The sequence below is a fragment of the Colobus angolensis genome, unplaced genomic scaffold (assembly GCF_000951035.1).
Source record: "Colobus angolensis palliatus isolate OR3802 unplaced genomic scaffold, Cang.pa_1.0 Scaffold152, whole genome shotgun sequence".
In the NCBI taxonomy this organism is placed as follows: Eukaryota; Metazoa; Chordata; class Mammalia; order Primates; family Cercopithecidae; genus Colobus; species Colobus angolensis.
Window position 1 is genome coordinate 738,427 of NW_012114622.1, and position 20,839 is coordinate 759,265.

At 37.4% G+C, this 20,839-nt stretch overlaps 1 protein-coding gene across 1 annotated transcript in view; it reads right to left on the reverse strand.

Annotated features, from left to right (window-relative positions):
- Positions 1-14,179: 14,179 nt before the first annotated feature.
- Positions 14,180-20,839, reverse strand: part of CCDC34 (coiled-coil domain containing 34) — a 24,033-nt gene continuing 17,373 nt past the window's right edge. Inside the window, exons 4-6 of the mRNA XM_011936304.1 lie at positions 17,064-17,222; positions 16,356-16,497; positions 14,180-14,703 (exon numbers count right to left, since the gene is read on the reverse strand). Of these exons, the coding sequence (XP_011791694.1) occupies positions 14,489-14,703; positions 16,356-16,497; positions 17,064-17,222 (516 nt within the window). The 3' untranslated portion in view covers positions 14,180-14,488. The remainder of the gene's footprint in view (positions 14,704-16,355; positions 16,498-17,063; positions 17,223-20,839) is intronic.

A 20,839-nucleotide genomic window follows, 5' to 3' on the forward strand; every position in this document is an offset into this window, starting at 1 on the left:
CAGTGTGTAGAGGGAAATATATAGCACTAAATGCCCACAAGAGAAAGCAGGAAAGATCTAAAATTGACACCCTAACATCACAATTAAAAGAACTAGAGACGCAAGAGCAAACACATTCAAAAACCAGCAGAAGGCGAGAAATAACTAAGATCAGAGCAGAACTGAAAGAGATAGAGACACAAAAAACCCTTCAAAAAAATCAATGAATCCAGGAACTGGTTTTTCAAAAAGATCAACAAAATTGATAGACTGCTAGCAAGACTAATAAAGAAGAAAAAAGACAAGAATCAAATAGATGCTATAAAAAATGATAAAGGGGATATCACCACTGATCCCACAGAAATACAAACTACCATTACAGAATACTATAAATGCCTCTATGCAAATAAACTAGAAAATCTAGAAGAAATGGAGAAATTTCTGGACACATACACCCTCCCAACACAAAACCAGGAAGAAGTTGAATCTCTGAATAGACCAATAGCAGGCTCTGAAATTGAGGCAATAATTAATAGCCTACCAACCAACAAAAAAAAGCCCAGGACCAGATGAATTCACAGTCAAATTCCACCAGAGGTACAAAGAGGAGCTGCTACCATTCCTTCTAAAACTATTCCAATAAATAGAAAAAGAGGGAATCCTCCCTAACTCATTTTATGAGGCCAGCATCATCCTGATACCAAAGCCTGGCAAAAACATAGCAAAAAAAAGAGAATTTTAGACCAAAGTCCCTGATGAATATCGATGTGAAAATCCTCAATAAAATACTGGCAAACCGAATCCATCAGCGCATCAAAAAACTTATCCACCACAATCAAGTTGGCTTCATCTCTGGGAACAAGGCTTGCTCAACATATGCAATTCAATAAAGGTAATCCATCACATAAACAGAACCAATGACAAAAACCACACTATTATCTCAATAGATGCAGAAAAGGTCTTCAACAAAATTCAACAGCCTTCATGCTAAAAACTCTCAATAAACTAGGTATTGATGGAACTTATCTCAAAATAATAAAAGTGATTTTATGACAAACCCACAGCCAATATCATACTTAATGGGCAAAAACTGGAGGCATTCCCTTTGAAAACTGGCTCAAGACAAGGATGTCCTCTCTCACCACTGCTATTCAAATAGTGTTGGAAGTTCTGGCCAGGGCAATCAGGCAAGAGAAATAAATAAAGGGTATTCAATTAGGAAATGAGGAAGTCAAATTGTCCCTGTTTGCAGATGACCTGATTGTATATTTAGAAAACCCTGTCATCTCAGCCCGAAATCTCCTTAAGGTGATAAACAACTTCAGCAAAGTCTTAGGATACAAAATCAATGTGCAAAAATCACAAGCATTCCTATACACTAATAACAGAAAGCCAAATCATGAGTGAACTCCCATTCACAACTGGTTCAAAGAAAATAAAATACCTAGGAATCCAGCTTACAAGGGATGTGAAGGACCTCTTCAAAGAAAACTACAAACCACTGCTCAACAAAATAAAACCGGACACAAACAAATGGAATAACACTCCAAGCTCATGGATAGGAAGAATCAATATTGCGAAAATGGCCATACTGCCCAAGGTAATTTATAGATTCAATGCTATCCCCATTGAGCTACCAATGACTTTCTTCAAAGAATTGGAAAAAAATACTTTAAAATTCATATGGAACCAAAAAAGAGCCTGCATTGCCAAGACAATCCTAAGCACAAAGAACAAAACTGGAGGCATCACGCTACCTGACTTCAAACTATACCACTAAGCTACAGTAACCAAAACAGCATGATACTGGTACCAAAACAGATATATAGACCAATGGAACAGAACAGAGGTATCAGAAATAACACCACACATCTACAACCAAATCTGACAAAAACAATAAATGGGGAAAGGATTCCCTATTTAATAAATGATACTGGGAAAAGTGGCTAGCCATATGTAGAAAGCTGAAAATGGATCCCTTTCTTACACCTTATACAAAAATTAATTCAAGATGGATTAAAGACTTAAATGTTAGACCTAAAACCATAAAAATCCTAGAAGAAAATCTGGGCAATACCACTCAGGATATAGGCATGAGCAAGGACTTCATGACTAAAACACCAAAGGCAATGGCAACAAAAGCCAAAATTGACAAATGGGATCTAATTAAACCAAAGAGCTTCTGCACAGCAAAAGAAACCACCATCAGAATGAACAGGCAACCTGCAGAATGGGAGAAAATCTACCCATCTGAAGAAGTGCTAATATCCAGAATCTACAAAGAACTCAAACAAGTTTACAAGAAAAAAACAAACAATCCCATCAAAAAGTGGGCAAAGGATATGAACAGACACTTCTCAAAAGAAGACATCTATGCAGCCAACGGACACATGAAAAAACGCTCATCATCACTGGCCATCAGAGAAATGCAAATCAAAACCACAATGAGATACCATCTCATGCCAGTTAGAATGACAATCATTAAAAAGTCGGGAAATAACAGATGCTGGAGAGGATGTAGAGAAATAGAAACGCTTTTATACTGTTGGTGGGAGTGTAAAGTAGTTCAACCATTCTGGAAGACAGTATGGCGATTCCTCAAGGATCTAGAACTAGAAATACCATTTGACCCAGCAATCCCATTACTGGGTATATACCCAAGGGATTACAAATCATGCTACTATAAAGACACATCCACACGTATGTTTATTGCGGTACTATTCACAATAGTAAAGACTTGGAACCAACCCAAATGTCCATCAGTGATAGACTGGATTAAGAAAATGTGGCACATATACACCATGGAATACTATGCAGCCATAAAAAAGGATGAGTTCATGTCCTTTGCAGGGACACGCATGAAGCTGGAAACCATCATTCTCAGCAAACTATCACAAGGACAGAAAACCAAACACCACATGTTCTCACTCATAGGTGGGAACTGAACAATGAGAACACTTGGACACAGGGTGGGGAACATCACACAACAGGACCTGTGGTAGGGTTGGGGGCTGGGGGAGGGACAGCATTAGGAGAAATTCCTAATGTAAATGACGAGTTGTTGGGTGCAGCAAACCAACATAGCACATGTATACCTATGTATCAAACCTGCACGTTGTACCCTAGAACAAGTATAATTTTTAAAAAAAAGAAAAAAAAAAGTATCAAATTTATTTAAGCAAACCAATCTAGCCAGAGAAAACCAAAATATGTCTGCATTTCCCTCAAGAATTCATATGGAAGATTTCTGCAAAATCATAACAAAGAAACTGATTGCATTAAAGCCTCTAAATCCCCTAAAGAATCATGTATTGGAAAATGTGTAGCATCATATAATCTGTCAGTAGGCACATGCTACTGCCATTATTAACAAGTACACAAAATGATTTATTAAGCATCTTCTATGTGTCAAATATTGTATGAAGTACTTTACGTGGTTTGTTAATCTTTGCAATCACCTTATGAAGCGAGTATTATTAAGCGCATTTTTTAGAAGAGTAAACTGAGCCTTAGAGAGGTTAAGAGACTTGTCTAAGTTCCCACAGCATAGGTAGTACACCATGTATTTTGTTTGTTTTTTTGAGACGGAGTTTCACTCTTGTTGCCCAGGCGGGAGTGCAATGGCACGATCTTGGCTCACTGCAACCTTCACCTCCAGGGTTCAAGCGATTCTCCTGCCTCAGCCCCTCAAGTAGCTGGGATCATAGGCGCCTGCCACCACAGCCAGCTAATTTTTGTATTTTTAGTAGAGACGGGGTTTTATCATGTTTGTCAGACTGGTCTCGAACTCCTGTCCTCAGGTGATCCACCTGGCTCGGTCTCCCAAAGTGCTGGGATTATAGGCATGAGGCACTGTGCCTGGCCTAGACCGTGCTTTTAACCTCAGGTAAGTCCCTACAGCTCTCCTGAGCCAGGCTGCCTCCCAGCAGAAACTGGGCTTGGCCCATAGGAAGGCTTCCTGGAGTCAGTTGTTTATGAAACACCCACTCTTCTAAGATGGGAATGACATTGTCCTCACCGCCTTTACTAGAGATAAGCAGTGACCAATGTTCACATACTAAAAATACAAAAAATCAACCACACAAAATAGAATTTTTAGAATAGAAAGGGGCCTTTGAGATCCGCCTAACATCTTCATTGAACCAATAAACTGGTGAGCATTTCCTCTATTTTACTGAGAGATTATCTTTCAGGACTTACGTTTTAGATTTACCTATGTAAGCACTTTGCATCTCAGCCTATACCAAGGGAAGAAAACTCTTGGCCCAGGGAGAGGGAGTTGCAGACTGGTATGTACTGGATGGTTGTTTTGGTAAATTTTTTCAACTAAGAACACATTCCACTCCCACGCCACCCTGTGCTGCCACCACCAGAAAAACAATGATAGTTTCCATCTCCTGTTGCCCCTCAGGTGGTTCCCAGGGACATGAAACAAGGAGGAAGGGAGAGGTTCTTTCTTTTTCCAAGGTCATATGCGCATTCTATCAGCTAAGAGCCCAGGAACAGAAAAGGGAGAGGTAGCTCTGTTGTTTCTAGCAAAGAAAAGGGTAGTATTCCCTCTGATTTCTACGCGTAAGGCATAGCTTTCTCCCAAATGACAGATAATTGAATATTTTCCCTTCTCAATTTTAAAAGGTAATTCAAGATACAATTGCTCTTTCTGAAAAATTTGCTCTCTTAGGCAGACTGCCATTATCAACAGTAGTAGGTAAATATTTACTGTAAAGTAACTTTTTTCCCTCAAGCCAACATATGAAGTTAATTTATGATATTAATGACCACAGTAAATACATGAGTATCATTTACTGTATTTTTTTAGAGAAAGAAAAATTAGTTTTTTGTCATAAAGTGTATTATTATTATTATTTTAGAGCTTGAGAAAACACTCTTTTTTTTTCCTTTTCAGCTTTTATTTTAGACTCAGGGTACACGGGCAGGTTTGCTACCTGGGTATACTGCATGATGCTGAGGTTTGGGGTATAAATGACCCCCTCACTGAGGTACTGAGCATAGTAACCAACATTTAGTTTTTCAACTCTTGTCCCTCTCCCTCCCTTCCCTCTCTAGTCATCCCCAGTGTCTACCGTTCCCATCTTTATGTCCATGAGCACCCAATGTTTAGCTTCCACTTATAAGTGAGAACATGCAGTATTTGGTTTTCTGTTCTTGTATTAATTCACTTAAGATAATGGCCTCCAGCTTCATCCATGTTGCTGCATGGATGAACGTGACTTTGTTCTTTTTCATGGTTGTGTAGTATTATATGGTGTACATGTATCACATTTTCTTTATCCAATCCACTGCTGTTGGGCACCCTAGGTTGATTCCATGTCTTTGCTATTGTGAATAGTGCTGTGATGAACACATACACATGCATGTGTCTTTTTGGTAGAACAGTTTGTTTTCTTTTGGGTATATATCCAATAATGGGATTGCTGGTTCAAATGGTAGTTTGCTTTAAGTTCTTTGAGAAATCTCCAAGCTGCTTTCCACAATGGCTGAACTATTTACATTCCCACCAACAGAGTATAAGCATTCCCTTTGCTCCACAGCCTCACCAACACCTGTTGTTTTTTCACTTTTTAATAATAACCATTCTGACTGGTGTGAGAACGGTATCTCATTGTGGTTTTGATTTGCATTTCTCTGATGATTAGTCATGATGAGCATTTTTCATGTTTCTTGGCTACTTGTACGTCTTCTTTTGAGAAGTGTCTGTTCATGTCCTTTGCTTACTTTTTAATGGGGCTGTTTTTTGCTTGTTCAATTGTTTCAGTTCCTTATAGAGTCTGGATATTAGAATCTCCATTCTAATGGAGATTTGTTGGATGCACAATTTGCAAATATTTTCTCCCATTCTGTTGGCTGTCTATTTACTCTGTTGATAGTTTCATTTGCTGTGCAGAAGCTCTTTAGTTTAATTAGGTCCCATCTGTCAATTTTTGTTTTTGTTGCAATTGCTTTTTAGGACTTAGTCATAAATTCTTTCTCAACGTTGATGTCCAGAATGGTGTTTCTGAAGTTTTCTTCTAGGATTTTTAGTTTGAAGTATTACATTTAAATCCCAGTGTAATTTGTTAGTGTAACATAACTACTGTATTCTTGATTCAGCTGGGCCTTAGGTATCATAATAAGCAAGTCCATGAAAGAATATGCTTTGAATTGCTAATTAGATCATTAGCAATCTATTTTCAAAATAAGAAGCCCCAACTGTATTACTCTGAGGCCACAGATGGCCTATTTTTGTCATCAAACCTCAAAGTATATTTTCCCATGGAATGTTAAATATTTTCTTTACAAATGACCAGGATTTTAGAAATTTCCTTTGTAACTTTGTAGTTATATGTCAATATATACAAGCGTCTGAAAGTCCCTTTGATGTTCAAAAACTGTCATATCACCTATCCTTGGAATCTGAAAGTAAGGTTACATAGGGAACCACCAGTGTTCTAAGTCCGTTCCTTACTCTCCAGCCTCCAAAATGATTAAATTCTAGGTTTTGTTTATTCAGGTGCCTCAAGCCTGAGTCTCAGCTTAATCACTTTCTCCCAGAAGCTTTTCCTGACTCCAACAAAGGTTAGCTACCTCCTCATATGCCCTCACAGCTTGTGCTTTAAGGTAAGTATGGCTTTAACTGTAATCTCTGCTAGAATGTAAATGCTAAGATTCAGGATTAGTTCAGTCTTGTTTACCACTAGAATCCCCAGGTTCTAGCACAGTGCTAGGAATTCAATACATACTAGAACGCCTTGCTCATTCTACCTGACCCCTTTCACAGCATTTGTTATTCTAGAAGACTTTCTACTTCTCCTTCCTGAAAGGTCCCCTCTCTCACTGTGGCACATTCTCCTCTTGTGCAACTCCCACCATTTTCATCGGTCTTCCAGTGGCTTCTTTCCTTCCGCCTTACCTTTGTACTCAACCTCTACATTCCATCCTAGTCTATCTTCTCTGGGCCAAACATGGCAGGCACTTAATATGGGTGGAATGAAGGAATAAAATAATGTCATGCTTCCGACTCTCCTTGAGAAATGCTACTCATCTCAATGATTATGTTAAACTGATAAGGTCTAAATATTCTCAAAACTACACTTCTCATCTGGATAACAAACCTGTATCTCTAACAGCCCCCTTATGTCAATATGTTCATAACTAAATTTAGGATGTCCAATTAAACATAGCAGATTAATCATACAGAATTATCTCCTTTCCCACTCCAATCTCTGCTAAGATGATGGCAAAGAAATTTCTTTTAAGAAAAAAAGTACAAAACCACAAGGGCAAACAGAAGAGAATATGATAGTTAACCACGGATTCCTACAAGTTTTGGGATGGTGCAAAGAGGATAGAGGTGAAACAACTGACTTTGGAGAGTACTGGAGTTAGGATAGTATGGATGTAGTTTTTTTCCTCATCTTTAAGGACATTAATGATAGTTGCAATTTTTTTTCTTCTTTCTTAATTGGCTCTGTTTCTTCTGAGTGACTTTTTGTTCTTTTTCTCCTTTACTGTTTAAAGGTTTCTAAATGTTGAAATAAATACAACAACAACAACAACAAAAACTCAGCCTGTAGAATCCTGGAAGGGCTCAGCATAGGGGAGCACTAGATACTAAGGAGAATGAAGCTTATACACTAACTAGCTAGACTGAAAACATAGGAAGTGACAGTTTACCAAGAAATGAACTATGATATACAGAACTACATTCCCAGCTCCAACTCAGGAATGCTGGAAGCTAGGCTTGTATCTCTCCGGAAGATTAAAAGATCCTTCTCTGAGAAAATGAACAGCCTAAGGGGTAAAGACTTCCAGGTATTTGGAAGTCTACCCACAACAGTAAAAAAATCCACCATCAACAAGCCCTACCTATGTCCACATAGCTTCTATTCAGCCTTTTAATGCCCTATTCTTAAATAGGAACAGACAGGAATTCATATTACGAATATAAATGTCAGACAAAGATTAACAAATGTTTGAGGAAAGCCTCTAATAACATCTCCGAAAAAGAGAACATGAAGAAAAAAAAGGCATCTGGAAGAAACAGAGCCAATTAAGAAAAAAAATTGCAACTAATGTCCTTAGAGATGAGAAAAGATATTGCACCCATAAAGTAAGTATAGGAGGCTATGAAAAAGGAATAAACAGAAAAGAATGTTTGGAATTTAAAATAAGGTAGCCATAAAAAATTATTCAAGAATTAGAAAATAACATGAAGGACATCTCACAGAAAGTGGTCCCCCTCACCAGGGTAGAGGGAAAAAAAGTGAGAAAAATATTTCCTTTTAAATTATTAGAGAATTAATTCAGGAAGACTAGTAATTGCCTAACAGGATTCTAGAAAAAAAGGGACCACAGAATATTATGAGAGGAAATTATCAAAGAAATAATACAGTAAGACATTCCCTTGGGAGCAAGACTGTGAGGCAGTGAGAAATAAAGCAAAATGCTCCTGTTTTCCATCAAACAACATTTGGTACTATTTGAATTTTAAACTATGTGCATATATTACTTTGATAAACAATTTGAAAGGGAAAGAAAACCCCTCAGATTCTTACCCCCAAAGCTGTCATTCCTTTCTGTATTCCCTTTCTCTGCTAATATTATCACCCGTTAGCTCCAAAACAGCCCTTTACGTTCTACTTTTTTTTTTTTTTTTTTGAGACAAGGTCTCGCTCATCACCCAGACTGGAGTGCAGTGGCATGATCACAGTTCATTGCAGCTTTGACTTCCTGAGCTCAAACAATCCCCCCACCTCAGCCTCTTGAGTAGCTGAAACTATAGGCACAAGCCACCATGCCAAGCTAATTTTAAATTTTTTGTAGAGATGGGGTCTCCCTGTGTTGTCCAGGCTGGTCTTAAACTCCTGGGCTCAAGTGATCCTCCCATCTCAGCCTCCCAAAGTGCTGGGATTATAGGCATGAGCAACCACACCTGGCGTAAGTTCTACTTCTGATGGATCTTTCACACATTTCTTCTCTTCAACCCTACTACCCTCATTGGATCTTCAATTGCCTCTTCCTGGAATGTTCCATAATGTCATTACCGGTAGCTCTGTCTTTGGTCTCTGTCCCTCAAAGCCATCTTGCTATGGCCATGCTTTTAAAAGTTTTTCATGTCTGCAATGGACTCCTGAGAACAGTTTTTTATCCCTTTGTAGCCTCTAACCTCCAGGGGCTTGTAGTTGGTATGTAGGAAGGCGTTTTCCCTACCCATCCTGTTCCCCACTGGCACCTCCAAACCACTTCATCTCCTTCCTTCTTCAAAGCTTCCCACTCTTCTGAAGATTTTTCCATCTGACCATATTAGCCAATATTGCTCCTTTTGACTATCATCTGGCTAGCCAGTTACTCTGGTTTGCTGAAATTCTAGCACCCAGCTTGCCATCTTCCTCTACCACAACTTCGATCACAACCTTGGCTATTTCAATATCCACATTAAAAAGTTACTTCCATACTTTTTGTTTTTTAGAGCAGGATCTCACTGTGTTGTCAGGGTGGAGTGCAATGGCTATTCATAGGTGCAATCACAGTGCATGGCAACTCCAGCTCCTGGCCTCAAGTGATCCTCCTGCCTCAGCCTCCTGAGTAGCTGGGACTGTAAGTGCTGGCCACTGCACCTGGCTCTGGCCTCTAACGTTCTTAATTTCTTCAACTTTGTTGTTATGTTCCATCTGGGCCACTCACGGCCATGGTCATACTCTGGTTCTTGTCATCAATATCCTGACCAAAAGTCCCTATCTCTCTAGCTTCCCTCAAGCACCCCCTACTCAACCTCAAAACAGCACAGGAAATCTACGGAAGACCCCTCCTCACCACCTGTGTTAAGTAATATGTTTCAGTACTATAATCACTCCCTTGAGAACACTTCAACTGCTTTGTTCCTTTTTTCCTCCCTACTTGTCCAACCCCAATTATAAGTGAATCTGGGTCTACATCTAATTAGCCAAATTTCTCTCCAGAAATAAAGAGAAACATGACAGAACTTCACTAATTGGTCTTTATGGCCAAAAATATCAAATGGCAAACAACATTGCCCATCAGTCTCAGTAATCTCTCTGGCAAATTTTTCTTTTTTTTTTTTTTTGAGGTGGAGTCTCGCTCTGTCGCCCGGACTGGAGTGCAGTGGCCGGATCTCAGCTCACTGCAAGCTCCGCCTCCCGGGTTTATGCCATTCTCCTGCCTCAGCCTCCGGAGTAGCTGGGACCACAGGCGCCCGCCACCTCACCCGGCTAGTTTTTGTATTTTTAGTAGAGACGGGGTTTCACCGTGTTAGCCAGGATGGTCTTGATCTCCTGACCTCGTGATCCGCCCGTCTCGGCCTCCCAAAGTGCTGGGATTACAGGCTTGAGCCACCGCGCCCGGCCTGGCAAATTTTTCTTTCTCCAAAATGCTTACTTTTCTATTACCTTTTCCTTTTCCTCAAACTTGGAACATCCTATTCTATCCCTCTGCTGATGATCTTGCCTTCCCTTCACACCTCACTGAGAAACAAGAAGTGATTTGACAAGAACTGTCTGTCTTGTCTTCCTGCCACCAAAACTATCAATCCAGCCACATCAGAACCTATATGTACAATGCGTTCTCCCTGTGAATAGAAATTTCCTTGCTTCTATATAAACCAGCATTTTTGCTATTTAAGAACTTCATTCCTAAAATCACCCCTAATCTCTCCTAAATCTTCAGGGTCCCCCTCTTTCAATTGGATCATTACCAGCCTCAGAGAAGCATATTCAGTATCAACCAGCTTAAGCAAAACAAACACAAAATGTCCTTGACCCTTATGTTCTCTTTCAGCTCCTATCCCACCTTTTTTTTTTTTTTTTTTTTTTTTTTTTTTTAGACAGAGTTTTGCTCTGTCGCTTGGGCTGGAGTGCAGTGGTGTGATCTCAGCTCACTGCAACCTCCACCTCCCGGGGTCGAGCAATTCTCCTGCCTCAACCTCCCAAGTAGCTGGGATTACAGGCTCCTGGCACCATGCCCAGCTAATTTTTGCATTTTTAGTAGAGATGGGGTTTCGCCATGTTGGCCAGGTTGGTCTCAAACTCCTGACCTCAGATGATTCTCTCATCTTGGCCTCCCAGTGCTGGGATTACAGGCATGAGCCACTGCGTCTGGCCCCATCCCACTTTTCTTCTCTTCTTCACTATAAAACGTTTCCAGAATGTCTTTAGGTATGGGCTCGTTCTCACCTTCCATTCTCTCCAGCCTATTTGATTGTAGTTTTATACCTGTTTTTCTTATCATATATATTATATAGGAGAGGAAACACAGTTATTAAGTTTGGGCTTTGACCTCATGGGTTTTAATCCATGTTCTGTGATTTACTAGGTATAAAAGCAATGTAACTTCTTTGTGCCTCAGTTTCCCCAATTATAAAATGAGGATAATAAAAGTAACTATCTCATAGGGCTGTTGTGAGGATTAAAATAGCACATATAAAAGCACAAGAATACCAGTCATATAGAAATTGTTCAAGACATGCTTGCCATTGTAGTCAACAATGACCCTCCTTCATCTTATGAAATCCAACAATGAAAGCTCCTCTCTCAAGCAGCACTGGACAGAGTCCACACCTCACTTCTACTCATGGATTCTGTGACATCCTACTCTATTGGGTTTCCTTCTACTTCACTGGCTGCATATTTTCAGGATCCTTGCTGGCTGCTTAATCTGTAAATATTGGAATACTCAGCCTTCCCTTTTTACTATCTAAACTCTTCCGAGGTAACCTGATCGAGTCCCACGCTTTTAAATACCATGTATGTGCTGATGTTGCTCAAATTTGTATCTCCTATCCTGGCTCTCCTCAGAGCATCATATATTTAACCATCTCTACCAGGTTATTAAGTTGGTATCGCAAACCTAACAAATCTAGGACAGAATTCTTAAAGACTTTCCTCTCTCCATCTCGGCCCATACATCTGCTCTTCTCAATCTTATTTCTGGTATAGTATCATCATTCACTTAGTATTCAGGCCAAAACACTAGTCATATCTAATTTTTCCTCCTTCTCTCAATCTGACATCCAAATGTTAGTGGTCCTGTTTGTTCCACCTCCAAAATAAATCCCACATTTATCTCTCCTTCTTACCGTGTCACTGCTGTCATTTTAATCCAAGCTATCATGACTTCTCTGCTGGATACTGCAAAGTCGTCCTAATGGGTCTCATTGCTGCCGTTCTTTGCCCCCAACAGGCCAGCTTCCTCAGAGCAGCCATAGTAATCTCAAAGGATAAACCAGATTTTATCAACTGCCTGCTTAAAATCTTCCAGACACTTCCTATTACGATTAGAATAAAATTCAAACTAGTGAACTCAGTATACATATGAATGATTAATGACTGAATGATTGTAAAGACTTATTAGGATTATAGTTATAGCTGAAAGTTAATCTACTCTGTAGAATTGGTTTGTAAGATATAACAACTGTATCTAAAACCCTCACAAATTCAGGAATATGTATGCCATATGTTTCTTATAAACAAGATTATTGCTACCCAGGCAAACTCTATGTTCTCTCTATATAGGTGAATTTGCTCAAGTAGAATGATCATCTGGAAGTTTCACTGTATCTGACAGGTTCTGAGAAATATGCTCATGCCTCTAAATCTCAGCAACATTTGGACCCATTGAACCCTACCGATTCCCAATAAACTGTTCTCTGCTTAGAAGTAAATTTTCCTAGACTTCTGATGACATGAATACCCTTCAAAGAGTGTGTTGCTGTTTTCTTGCATTGACCAACACCACCGCAGATCACCAGAAACTTGGCAGATGACTCATCTGACAGAAACATGGAATATATTCTAAATAGAAATCACTTTTAAATGAACTGGTTGAGTCTTATACTGTCACAATAAATTTTCATGTCTTGATCATCCTCTAAAAAAGATAAAAGACTTTTAAATTTAATAAAATATGCTGGGCATTGTTTTGGTAATCATTTGAACCATTATTCTTAAAATATATTTATTAATAAGATCTGTGATTTCTACCTCAGTAAAATATAACTTAACATTTAACATTTTTAATATTAAAAAATAATGCAATAATCCTAATTTTGAAACTAGCAACCTAATTAATATTTACGTATTTTTACAGTGTGGCAAAATATTATCAGTCTCTCAAGATTACTACACATTAATCTAAGATCAGAGTACAAAACAATGGTTTCGTCTTTTGTTTTTTTCCTTTTTGTGGAGAATGGGGTCTCACTATATGGCTCAGGCAGGTCTTGAATTCCCGGGCTCAAGCTATGCTCCCGCCTCTGCCTCCCTAAGATTTGAGAGTACAGGCATGAACTACCGCGCCCAGCCGGTGTATAAAAACAATGTTTTAAAATTTTCCTTTAGAGGCCGGCGCGGTGGCTCACGCCTGTAATCCCAGCACTTTGGGAGGCCAAGGTGGGTGGATCACAAGATCAAGAGATCAAGACCATCCTGGCCAAGACAGTGAAAGCCTGTCTCTACTAAGAATACAAAAATTGGCTGGGTGTGGTGGTGTGCGCCTGTAGTCCCAGTTACTTAGAAGGCTGGGGCAGGAGAATCACTTGAACCTGAGAGGCAGACACTGCGGTGAGCCAAGATCACGCCACTGCACTCCAGCCTGTGCAACAGAGCAAGACTCCATCAAAAAAAAAAAAAAAAAATTTCCTTTGGAAATCCCAACCCTGATTTATTTGTAATAAAACATGCCTTCAGTTAGTTAATTTAAAAATATCCCAGGCTGGGCACATAGGAAGACCCTATCTCTGCCAAAAAAAAAAAAAAAAAAGAAAAGAAAAATTGCTGTACATGGTGGCATGCTCCTGTGATTTCAGCTACTCAGGAGGCTGAGGTAAGAGGATCATTTGAGCCCATGAGTTCAAGGTTACCGTAAGCCACTATCACCCTGGGCAACAGAGCCAGAGGGAGACCCTGTCTCAAAATAAATAATTAAATTAATATAATATAAATAAAATTAAAATATCTACACAGGGAAAAATATGCCAAAACCCATCAGCAAAGACTGTTTTTGATTACTCTAGGGTGCTAACCCACTTAAATTCTAACCCGCCATCCCTTAAACTTCTTTTTCTATTTCCTTTTTTTTTGCTTTAAATTCTTCTAAGGCTTACTCAAGCATGCAGTTTAGAGGTGCTTGTTTTGAACAAATTAATCTTACGTTCATAAATGTAAACTAGTAACAGAGTATAAAACAATACAAGAAAAATTGTTAATTTTATTAGTATTACAATATACTTTTAATACAAGCTAAATACAAACACAATTCTTATATATTCAGCCACTTATTCTGCAAAACAACATGACAAGATCAACCTTGAAAAGTTTATAAAAACCAAAATCCAGAAAATATCTTCCTCAACTCTAAGGACTCCATATACAAGTGCAAAAATTGCTATTCGTCAATGATCACATTAAGTGTTGAGTTATTGACTGAGCAGTAAAAAACAATTTCTGACTTTTAAATTAAATAGCTTCAGATAAAAGCATGTTATTTTCCACATATGCTATCTTTGTATTCTGCACAGAGTTCCAAGGCAAAGATTGCTTCTGGCTTTATGAATTACCAGAGATGATGATTTGTGTGGCTGACTTATCACAGGTCTTTTACTCTTCCTTCCTGAGAGATCCTTAGCTTCTTTGGGAGGTGGCATATGAATTGGTTTCCATGGAATTGGATTATAAAAGGCTGGTTCTGGATAGGAATTTCCACTGTAAAAACCTAAAGTTATTGAAAAATCAGATCAAAACAAGGAAAAACTTGACATCAAAGAAGCCACTTAAAACTTCTAGAAAAATGTTAAAATGTCAAGTGGACAAATTATCACTAATAAGCCAATGTGATTTATTTAAAACTTAAACTCCTTGATATTTTCAAAGAAGTAACACTTTCCAAATACAGTAAATATTACAGTTAAAATTAAAACATAAATGATAATTCTAAGAATCCAAATAACATTAGTGCTAAAACCTATGTAAATGCAAACTCCTATAAAATTTTTACTAAGAAATTAATTTTACAGTCCTTAAATTGAACAAAACTTTCATTTTCTTAACTCAGTCTGGGAAACTACTGATTGTGTACTAGCTTCCTCTTGTCAGATACTGAATTTTACAGAAAAACATTTATTTTTCATATGAAGTTATAGTAAATCAAGATTCTTGTTTAGAATCACAGAAATTCCGAATCAGTGTCAATAAGATTTCACAATATCACTGTAATTATGTTATGAGTTATGGAGCATTCTTTTGCTAATGTATATGAAATGTTTAAAGTATTGTGATGTCTGACATCTAATAAGCACATTTGAAGGAAGAACATTTTACAAATCATCTCCACATCCTTCAGTCACTACTGGCACAAAAATTCCTTTATTTCATAATTTATAAAAATGGTATCAGCATAAAGAATAAAGAAACTTAAGTATAACATTTGCAGACAAATATGCTGCTTGTTAGAATTAAACTCATTAAAAATGCCAAAAATTAATAAAACAATCCATTATTTTAGTAATTAACTTCTAGTCAATATGTTTAGTATTCCCACCTAAACTTTTAACTTTACTACGCAATTACTGGGTTAAAACCAGTGCTTATTACTCTTTTTTTCAAGCAAGAAACAAAAAGGAGCAGGTAATGCTCAATAGCTAAAACAGATGACCTTCGTGACATATGAGAGAGGCCTAATCCTGACAGCAGGAATGTGTCTTTCAGACACTGGCAACCCACTTTGCATAGATATGTCAACACTCACTTCACCAAGATGGTCAAAACAAAGTCTGGAATATGTTCTATTGTGTGAACAAAACAGAATGGGAGTATTTTAATAATAAATCACTTAAACAAGTGAAGGCAGCTGTCAGCAAGGTATGAGCTTCCAACATGAAGCACAAAGAAAAACATGCACTGCCCTTTATAAGCAGACCAAGACTAAAGGCCAGTTGGTTTTGTGTCTGGTTCATGTGCTGTCTAGTATTCTACCTAACACAAAGAATGTGCCAAGGACATGGGAAGCTCTGCCTTAGAAAGGGTTAAAAAGAGAGGAGGCAAAACGACCCCTTAAAATATATCCTCATTAAGGCTTTATCATCGAAAAAATATGAGAACATTATTTATTTCTTAATGTTAGGAATCATTACTTTAAAGCATAAGTTTGCAGTTTTGTAACTATTGCTTCTAAGAAATACAAATGTGGAGAATGACAGTACATTTGTAGCATCTCCATAGGGACATGGTATGTTTATAATATAATCTTCCAGAAAATAGTAATTTGAAAGAAAAATAATTTTTACACATTTCTATTTCTGTCAAAAGGAGTATAATATTTGCTTCTGCAAACCATATTTATGTAAGCCACACAACATAAAAACCAACCTGTAAGTTTTCCATTGGCATAACCATAGCTCTTTGCAGCTGGACGAGGTTTATGTTTCGCATTTTCTAACCATTCCTGAAACTTTTTTTCTGCTATTTCCTTTTTCTCCTGTAATTCAGCTTGCTGTTGTTTTTCTTTTTCCTTAAAATGACAAGACCAAAATATTTCCAGGGATATTCTGTAACTATACATTCCATTGAAATTCTACTGATTTTTTTTTTTTTCTCCAGTAGCTTCCTACCTCCAATGGCTTACTGGCCATAATACTGAATATTTTTATAATATGAGTAGAATATTGAACATGATCAGGGATATACGTTAAGGTGTCCAGCTCTGAAAAACAATAAGACATCAAACCCACAAAGAAAAAACTATTTGCTGTTTTCAAAGAATAGTAATTTATAAAATGGTAGTAAGACTTCCCATAAAGTGCACTGAAAAATATTTAAAAGGAATAACAGCAACAAGTTTTAAACCTGACTAAAAAAATATCAACAGGCTTACTATTTCTCAACTTAAGAAAACTACAAATGCATATTCATTTTTGAAACTTAAACACAGCATAACAGGATAAACTGGGATAGCTTCATGCATTTATTTTATGCTAAGCTAGTGCCAATTTTCTATTACATACTTTTTCTAAGATGTAGTTGACACATATGAACACCAAAGTTATGTATTCTAACTGGTCACTTTAACAAAAATACCTTTTCTTTCTTCTTCCTCTCACATTCTTCAGCATTTTTTTTCTTTAACCATTCTTGATATTTTTCTTTTGCTTTTTCTTGCAAGTATTCTTTCTCCAGTTCCTTTGCTGTTTTTTCCTCCATTTCTTTACTAATTTTTTGTTCTCTTTCTTTTCTTTTCTTAAATAAAAATAGATAAATGCTAATTGTAATACCAGTAATGATCCTCATCTAAGGAAAGACTGTTGCATCCAGCAATTTTCTAAACTAAAATAGACATGGTATCATGACAGCTGGCATAACATGGTTTATAAAAATATATAACATACCTGTAATTAACAGTTCAATGTCAGTCTCCCTGCTGGGCTATCAGTTTCATGAGGTCAGTGACAAAGATCTTGCTCACCAATGTCCACTCAGAGCCTGGGGCAGTACTGAGTGAACAGCAGGTGTTTGATATGGTTTGGCTGTGTCTCCACCCAAATATCATCTTTGAGGGACCTGGTGGGAGGTAACTAAATCATAGGGGCAATTCTTTCCCATGCTGTTCCCACGATGGTGAATAAGTCTCATAAGATCTGATGGTTTTAAAAAAAGGAGTTCCCTCGCACAAGCTCTCTCTCTTTGCCTGCTGCCATCCATGTAAGACGTGACTTGCTCCTCCTTGCCTTCTGCCATGATTATGAGGCTTCCCCAGCCACACGGAACTGTAAGTCCAATTAAACCTCTTTCTTTTGTAAATTTCCCAGTCTCAGGTATGTCTTTATCAGCAGCATGAAAACAGACTTAATACAGTGTTCAATCAAAATTTGTTGAATAAATAACAGTGAATAAAAATTACAATCTGTTAGACTGTCTGAATCTTAGTATTGTTTAATGGATATTTACTCTCATTCTAAAACAGGGGCTATTATATATACACACACAATTTATATATATATAAAAAAATCAAAATATATATAAATACACACACACACACATATTTCCAGGACAGTTTGTCAGTACTAATATTTGCATAAATCTTTGCCATCAGTGAATTAAGAGAGGAGAAATGAATAATGCTCATTAAACACTGTATGTAAGGGCACATCCAGACAAATCTCTGGCTATATAATCCTTCCATAGACCAGAGGGTGGCAAACTAAGGACTGCCAGTCACATCTGGTCCACCATCCACCTGTATTCGTAAATGAAGTTTTATAGGAATGTGGCCACACTCATTTGTTTACATATTTATTGTTTACAGCTGCTTTTGTACTATCATAGCAAAGCTGAATGGCTGCAACAGAGATTGCATGATCCCAAAAGTTTAAAATATTCATTAACTGGCCCTTTATAGAAAAAAAAAATATTGATCCTTGACACAGATTATAACTCAATATTTTTTCCTCCTTATTTAAAAGATAATCTACCAACACAGCTAAATTCTAAATAACCAATGACATAGCTAGTCTTCTTTATCAAAGGTTTGGAAACAAATCTGCAAGGCATAAAAAGTATATGCAAAATAAATGCCATACATATCACCCAGGCAAATAATTATGAGCCAAGAAAAGAAATTTTTCCCTTGAAAGCAGCTAACAGAATACATTAATATAAGCAATTCAATTAAGACTCAACTGACAAACATCAGTTATAGACAAGGTATGTCTAGGGCTGTGCAGGAAAAGACAAGTCTTAAAAATCAAAGCTCAGGACGGGCACGGTGGCTCATGCCTGTAATCCCAGCACTTTGGGAGGCCAAGGCAGGTGGATCACCTGAGGTCAGGAGTTCGAGCCCAGGCTGGCTAACATGGTGAAACCCTATCTCTACTAAAAATACAAAAAAATTAGCTCGGCGTGGTGGCACACGCCTATAATCTCAGCTACTTGGGAGGCTGAGGCAGGAGAATTGCTTGAACCCAGGAGGCGGAGGTTGCACTTAGCCGAGACCGTGCCATTGAACTCCAGCCTGGGAGACAGAGCATGACTCCATCTCAAAAAAAAAAAAAAAACCTCAAGTAATTCCCCCAAGTTGTATCAAAGCTGCTGTATTTCCTTCTTGCTGGGCAGCCAATAGCTGTGAAACGGAATTTTTTCATGCTGAGAACTCAATAGCCATTGGAACAATACTGGATTTTAACTACCTCAAACTGTCAGAAGATCTACAAATTGAAAAGGACCTTGGAGCATATCTTGCTTAATTTCCATGTGACTCATGACTGTCCTCCACAACTTTACCTACAAGGAATCAACCAGTTCTTACATTGTTTTTAATTATAGCAGCTGACATTTATTGAGTGCTAACTATGCCTGTTACCATTCTACGTACTTTATTTGTACACACTCTCAATTAATTCTTACAATAATGATGTGAGGTAGATATTATTATTATCCCATTTTACAAAGGAGGAAACTAAGGCACATGGAGGGTAATTTGCCTAAGGTCATAGAGACAGTGAGTGGCAGATCACTACAGACATCATACAGAAATCAAAATGGCAGAATCCTAAAAACAATTTTATGCCAATAAATTCAATATTTTAAATGAAATGTCAAAATTTCTTAAAATATGTCACTTCCCAAAAATAATGTGAGAAAAAGTAGTGTCTGAATAACCCTCTACTTACAAAAACAATTCAAAATTAAAAACTTTCCTACAAAAACTCTAGTCACTGAAAGCTTCACTAGTAGATTCTATTACACAGTTAAAGATATTCCATATTTTAATATAAAATATTATTGTGGCATATCTTAATAGTATCAAACCCTAAAAAAAAGATTTTAGAATATAGGGAAAAAGTAAACGCATCAAAGCTCATTTTAAGAGTCCAGCATTACTCTGATATCAAAACCAGGCATGGAAATTACAAAGTAATATCAGAAATGTTCTATATGAGTGTGGCTGGAAAAAAAAGTTATAAACACACATGTTATAAACATATGTATGTTACATACATGTTATAAACATATGTATGTTATATATATCTATATAGAAAAATATATATTATATATCAGGAACAAGGCAAGATAACTGCCCTCATCAGTAAAAACATGAATATATTGAGAAATATATTTAAAAAAGATAATACTGCTATACATTGAAAACTAAAAAACACTGCTGAGAGAAACTAAAGAAGACATAAATAACTAGAAAGAAAACCCATGCTTATAGATTTAAACTTTGATATTATTAAGATAGCAATTTTCTCCAAAATGATCTATGTATTTATATTTAGCAGAATCCCAATAGTGCCAAGCACTATTAGAACAGGCATTATTAGGGAAATTGATGAGCTGATTCTAAACTGTATATAGAAAGACGCAGGGCAACTAAAACAAGTTTGAAAAAGAATTAAAGACCTGGAGGATTTACACTATCTGATTTCAACAATCATAAAATCAGAACTATAAAACTATAGTAACAAGTTAGTGTGGTACTGCACAGGATATAAATCAATAGAATAGAATAGAATCCAGACCTATAAATATATGGTCAACTGATTTTAGACAAAGGTGCCAAAGTACTTTAATAGGGAAAAGATTATCTTGTCAATATTGTTAGGACAATTGGATATCCACATGCAAACAAACGAATCTTGATGTTTAATGCACACCATACATTAAAATTAAACTGAAATAGACATACAGGTAAAGCTAAAGCTATAAAGCTTCTGGAAGGAAACAGTGGAGAGTATTTTTTTTTTTTTTGAGACTTTTTTTTTGAGACGGAGTCTCGCTCTGTGGCCCAGGCTGGAGTGCAGTGGCCGGACCTCAGCTCATTGCAAGCTCCGCCTCCCGGGTTCACGCCATTCTCC